This window comes from Fulmarus glacialis, unplaced genomic scaffold (genome assembly GCF_000690835.1).
Source record: "Fulmarus glacialis isolate BGI_N327 unplaced genomic scaffold, ASM69083v1 scaffold36966, whole genome shotgun sequence".
Classification (NCBI taxonomy): domain Eukaryota; kingdom Metazoa; phylum Chordata; class Aves; order Procellariiformes; family Procellariidae; genus Fulmarus; species Fulmarus glacialis.
This window is the reverse complement of record NW_009218136.1, coordinates 54,860-60,859: the sequence shown is the minus strand read 5'-3', so window position 1 is coordinate 60,859 and position 6,000 is coordinate 54,860. Positions and strand designations below refer to the sequence as shown.

Below are 6,000 nucleotides of genomic sequence, written 5' to 3'. Positions count from 1 at the left end.
ACTCAGGAATGGTTTGGATGCAGCACTGGTTGATATTTCAGAAGCAAAGTTATAGCAGGAGTGTCTGTATTTTGTTTGCTGAAAGTTGCCATGGCTTTTGAGCTTAACATACCTTAAACAGAGCTGGTTTGGAGTCCGCCTCATTTCATACCATTTCCAGCCTCTTCAACATCAATGGACCTTGATTTGCACATGCATGTTACAAAGTTCAGTGTTTTAGACTAAATCTCCTCATTAAAAATAAAGTGGCTTCGTATATCCTTGTTGTAGTATTGTATCTCACTGTTGATAGCTCTGGATGCCCAGTTTCCACAGTTTTGTGTTTCATTTGTGCAAAACTGCTGTCGCACTATCTGAAATCTGAGTGTGTTGTATCAATTTCCTGTGGGAAATCATTGTATCAGGGAAGATTGGATGAGTGTTAAGCTTTGCATCATGAGAAAGGAACATCATTTACAATACCAGATCTAACTGTGGCTAAAGTACTTCCATTCACTGAGGGTGTGCTGAACCTTTCTGTGGGCTTTCCCATTTAGAAACACACAAACTGGGACTCAGCAGCCTTCAGCAATGCTGAAGGACCTCATACTTGTTTGTATGTGAGGCCATGCTGTGCTGTTTCACACAGTCATACAACATGTCAAGTAATGGCTGCAGATTGGTGTAGCAGATTTTTATCAGATATCAAAGTTACTCCTTCTGAATACTGACCCTTTCTGATTTGGAAGCAGCTGCAATGTGATGCTGACTACCTGGGGCAGGCAGTGAGGACTCAACATGTCCATGGTGCAATTCCACTGGAGTAGTGCTGTGGTACTGGGGAAGAGCTCAACGACATGTGCACAACAACATGACCAAAATGTTTAGCAATTGCTTTAGTTTTTCTCTGAGTGTGTTCCTCCTTTGAGGTTTTTCTCAGGTCTTTCTACCCCTTAAATTCCTCCCTGTGAGCTCTCACTACCCCTTTTTACACCATTTTTTATGCTTTGTGCTGGTGTGTTCTTGCTTCTTGAGCAAGTGGAAGGGTGGAGGAAGAACAGGGGTAGCTTAGTGTATGCTGTGGTGACAGTGTGTCTGGGCACAGAAATAGTCATTAGCAAAGTTTTTGCTGTCGTTTATATAAAACCTGGAACATTTGGTAGATATTTCAGATCTGGTCCCTTGGAATTCTGCATCTTCATATGGGTCTGAAGACGCAGTAGGCAGAGGAAAAGAGGGTATACCAAACAGGATCACGTCCTTACCACGCTTTATCTGCCTGCCCTAGAATGATGAGGAGCATGCACAAAAGGATTCCCATCCAACGAAGGGAAAAACTTCTATGGAGAATGACACAGAGGTCTGAGTGGATGAGTGTTTCATGGGTGGTCAGTGAGATCTGACACCTAACGCAGTAGTGGTCTGTCCTTTTCTTTTTTATAGCTCTGCTGAGAGGACAGCAGGATTTCCTTCTTTCTAAGAAACTTACCATGTACCCAGGCTTGTGGAAGGGCTGTGGTTTAATGGGACAGGCTCACTCTCTGACCGTGGAGCGGCAGAGTGGGGCAGAGTTGCTGTGTTGTGTGGTGAGGTGTCAGCACCCTGCTAACCCAGCAGATTTCTGACTCCTCCTTTCCTTCCCCAGCATCAAGGGCATTAAGGTTGGGGGGTTGTTTTGGTGGTTTTTTCAGTAGCTGACTAACTTGTCCTGTTACTGGTACAGATCCTCAAGCAAATGTGTGTGTGTCCATGTGTGGCCAGAGAGCATTGGTCAGTCTGGCTACACGTCACCCCAAGAGCACTGCGGTGCACTTTTAGTTCTGAATAATGAATAAGCCAATAGGATTCTTGTCTAAAAATGTGAAGTCTTGAATGGTGTTCTTTGTAAAAGGTGGGATTTAGCTTGAGATTTTTGTTTTGGGGTTCTTTTGGGTGGGAAGGAGTGTTTGTGTAATTTTAACAGCTGCCCTTGGTTGCATTGGAAAACCTGCAGTGGATTTCCATCAAAAATATTCTGAATATTAACGTTTTTACGGATGTCAAAGATGTCAATAGATTGCAAATATTCCTTTTATTCAAAATATTGATCAGTTGCTTACATTAAATAAACACCAAAACTAGAACAAAATGAAACAGAGAATAAAAGACTCCTGTGTTCTGTGTGCACTTGGTTCTTCTGGCTCTGCTGAAACGCTGACTTCGGTTGCGGCGGGGTGGTCACGTCATGAGAACACTGACTTTGAAATGGGGAAAGTGAAGAGGAGATAGGTATTGGTCATTACTCTAATCTTCCTAATCTGTAACTTGTGCATGAATGAATAGAAAATGGAAAGGGTCAAAGTTACCACTTTTTTTTTTAAATTAGTGACATTTAACATTATGTGCTAGCGTGGGCTAAAGTTCGCTAAGTTGAGAGAGGAAACTAGCTTATGAGTGTGTGGTTTCTCAACTTCTGTTTAGATTTGCTTCCTTGCGTGATAGACAATAGCGTTGCTCTGTTCCCGCTTTCAGGCTGGGTAGATGAAAGTAAGTTCTGAAAAAGTCGGTCTTCCTGATAAATGATGGCTTTTAGCATGACAACTTCTGTAGGTTTTCATATGATAACTGAAGATTTCCAAGATGAGATTTGCAATCTTCAGGAATTTGAAAACAATGTTGGTATTTCTCAGGCCACAGAAAAATCTGTTTTTTCTCAATTTAAAAATATCTTTGAATTTTTATCATGTGTATTTGGCTGTTACTTAAGATTTAATTCTGCAACATGCAAAGTACTCTGGGTCTAAATACAGTTACTTATGTGCTTAAAATTAAGCAGTGCTTAAGTGCTTTGCTTTTTCATATTCAGTTTTGGTTTTAAGTCCGCAATATGAAGATCTTGAGTGGCACCACATCAAAGAGACATCTGTGTATTTTTAAAAATTACTTTAAGGCTGTGCTCATCATATTGAATAGTAAAAAAAATCTTGAAATATTGAAGAAATGTGGAAGCTTTAAGCCGAATGTTCTAATGTTCGTCTTGGTTAGAAAAAGCTATTACAGCGTTCATTCTCATTCATTTGGCAGCCTTAAATGGGATATCTCTTTGGAAATTGTTTGGGTTTTGTTGCATGTTGTGGTGGAAGAGCAGTGAAGAGAACAAGAAGTGGTATTTCATCATTTGTATAGAACTGTTGCAACTTCATAGTGTTGGGAAAAAAAAAATATATGTGGGGCTTAAGAAAAAAGCTGTATTTTGAAACTGTAGTGATTTTTAAAGGAGGTAATAGGATCACAGCAATAGGTGTACTGAAGGTGCCTTGGGGGCTCGGGATGGTTGCCTCCCTGAAATAGCAGGTACATGATATTTAAAAAAAAAGAAAAAATTAAAGACATTTTTCCTTCCCTCCCAGAAATGAATGTAGACCAGAGAAACTGCCATCACATTCCTTTGAAATCGATCATGAAGATGTGGATAAGGATGAAGTATGTATTCTGGTTTTGGTGGGTTTTTTTCCCCTGGGGAAGAGTTGTTTATTGCTTTAATATCAAATAAAGACTAATAATGGAGGCTCATTATCTCCTATAAAATATTTCATATTTTAAATAACTCTGAAATTAGTGGAACAGTTTTGTCTCTGATGTCATCATGTGCACAGCAGGCATATTAGTAACGTCTTATTTTAAAAGGAATGAAAGGATGATTATTCGTTGTCAAGCAGGTATTTACACATTACAGTTTTCTTTCATCCTAGAATTCAAAAGGCAAGTCCATGTAATACTAATCATGTCTTTCATACAGGATACAACATCCCACTCATCTTCAAAAGGTGGTGGTGGTGGTGGAGGAGGAGGACTAGCAGCAGGAGTTTACAAGTCTGGATGGCTTTATAAAGGGAATTTCAACAGCACTGTAAACAATAGCATTACTGTCCGGGTAAGGGGACAGCATTATTCTTTCTTTATTCTATTTGGATTTAGATCTCCCACAGAGGCACACTTGTTTGCCGTTGTCATTTAGCTGTTCATATCTCAGGTGTGATTACATTGCTTTCAATGACAGTAAAGTAATATTGCAGTTGTCCACAAAATAGTGCAACTGAAGTGCAGTTAGGAGTTGCCTACTCTTTAAACCCTGTGAATAAAATATCAGTGAAAATAATTTGCACTACAACAATTGTCATTCTTTTTTTTTTTTTCTTCCCCACTTCAGTCATTCAAAAAGCGCTACTTCCAGCTGACACAGTTGTCGGATAACTCATATATTATGAATTTTTATAAAGATGAAAAAATATCAAAGGAGCCAAAGGGATGTATTTTCTTGGATTCTTGTACAGGAGTTGTACAGGTAAGTTTCAATTTATTTCATTTATTGTTTGGATGTCAGATAAATTTATAAAAGGCAAGTAGAAGAACACATACATTAATGGAATGGTGGTCTCATTAGCAGTTTCATGAAATGAAAACACCATTAGTTTTGCTCTTTAAATTGGTGCAAGTGCTCAGACCAACAGGTTACAAAAACCACAGTTGAATTATGGTAGCAGATCATGCATATGCTCTTTGCCCATGGCACACATGAGAAAAAAAAATCATAAAATGTTTCTTTTCACTGAAATTAATTTTCTTAGCTGCCAGATTTTACCTCATGCTTACTAAGAGCATCCTTGCTTGTTGTGGGTTAAAGAGGCTCAGGTTACAAAGCATCAGCTGTTGGGCAAGTGGTAAATTAATCCTGTATCCTGAGCCTCCTTGAAGATCATCACTTTTGGAGGTGATAGAGAGTCTTAATGGCAGCAGGTAGGACAGAGCCTTATTGTTTATTGTGGCTTCGAAAAATAAATAGCCAGAAATGTCTGACACCACCTCTTTTTTTTTGTTCCCTCTAAGATTGAGTTCTTAGCTTTTTTCCCCCTCTTGCTCTGCCTTTCCTCTAATTCTATTAATGTATTTCTTTTTTCTTTTTTTTCTTTTTTTTTTTTTCTTTTTTCCGTTCTAAACAAGATGTTATCTTGAATAGTATGTTACTGTGGTTGATCTAGCCCCATGTGTCACTAAATAAGGAAATTTCTTTTTTTTAGCTATACTTTATTCTTCGCTACTTAACCAGTAAAGATTGGTAACAGTGCTAATGCAGACTGATTTGAGGGTTGCTTTGAAAGAAACCTTTCAGGTAATGCAAGGAAGGGCCCCTGATAAACACAAGCTTTTGTTGGTTGGGAAGTCTCTCCTTCACCCCTAAACAGGCCCTTTGGAGCAAGAAAGATAATCAGTGAGTAGTTCACTCTGGGAACAAGTATTTGCTGCCAGGCCCCTGCAGAACCTCATTCCTGCACCCAGGAAAGTACCCAGCTCTGTAGGGAATGACTGTTTCCCCTGTGTAGTTCAAAAGGGTGGTTCTTTTTTCAAACATGTGTAGGACAGGATGGAGATAAACATGTAGAAGGACAATGATGTTTGTCTGTGTCAGTCTATTGGCTTGAAAGACCCTAACAGGTAGCTTGGAAGTGTGGCAGAAGCCATAGAGAAGATACTTTTACAGAAATCCTGTTTAGAAATTGCTGCTTTGCTCCTGCTTGCTGGCAGTGTTTTTTCTTTTAAGATGGGTCTCAGCCAGAGCTCTAGTTAAGCCCTGAATGTCCCTGTAGTGTGGCTTTAGGTACAGATTTAATGCTATCCCAGAGGGTGCCTGTTCTGCTGTGTTGTTTCTGATGACACTCCATGATAGCAGAAATGTCTTGACTACAAGATTTCTGCCCTTTTTGACTAACCTCTGACAAAAAAGCTCAAGAAACCTTTGAAATCCTTCTCCTGAACTCTGACAGCTGCCTTCTAAATCTACAGTGTTCCTGCACATTGTCCCAAACTTTTGAACTGTGTGTTCTCCTCTCGCCTACCCCCAGACACTAGTTTTCATGATGGTTCTTTGATTGACATTTAGAATGGGATGCACAAATTTATGAGCTATCTTCACTAGCAAGAAGTGAGAGTCTTAGCCAAGGGGCTAATAGGGCAAGCATCATCAGCTATCAAAGTCTGTGATGA

General features: G+C 39.5%; 1 protein-coding gene across 1 annotated transcript in view; it reads left to right on the top strand.

Annotated features, from left to right (window-relative positions):
* Positions 1–3,368: 3,368 nt before the first annotated feature.
* Positions 3,369–6,000, top strand: part of DOCK10 (dedicator of cytokinesis 10) — a gene marked incomplete at both ends in the record, with an annotated part of 57,160 nt that continues 54,528 nt past the window's right edge. The window contains 3 exons of the mRNA XM_009579946.1: positions 3,369–3,441; positions 3,758–3,892; positions 4,169–4,303. Coding sequence (XP_009578241.1) covers positions 3,369–3,441; positions 3,758–3,892; positions 4,169–4,303 — 343 coding nt within the window. The remainder of the gene's footprint in view (positions 3,442–3,757; positions 3,893–4,168; positions 4,304–6,000) is intronic.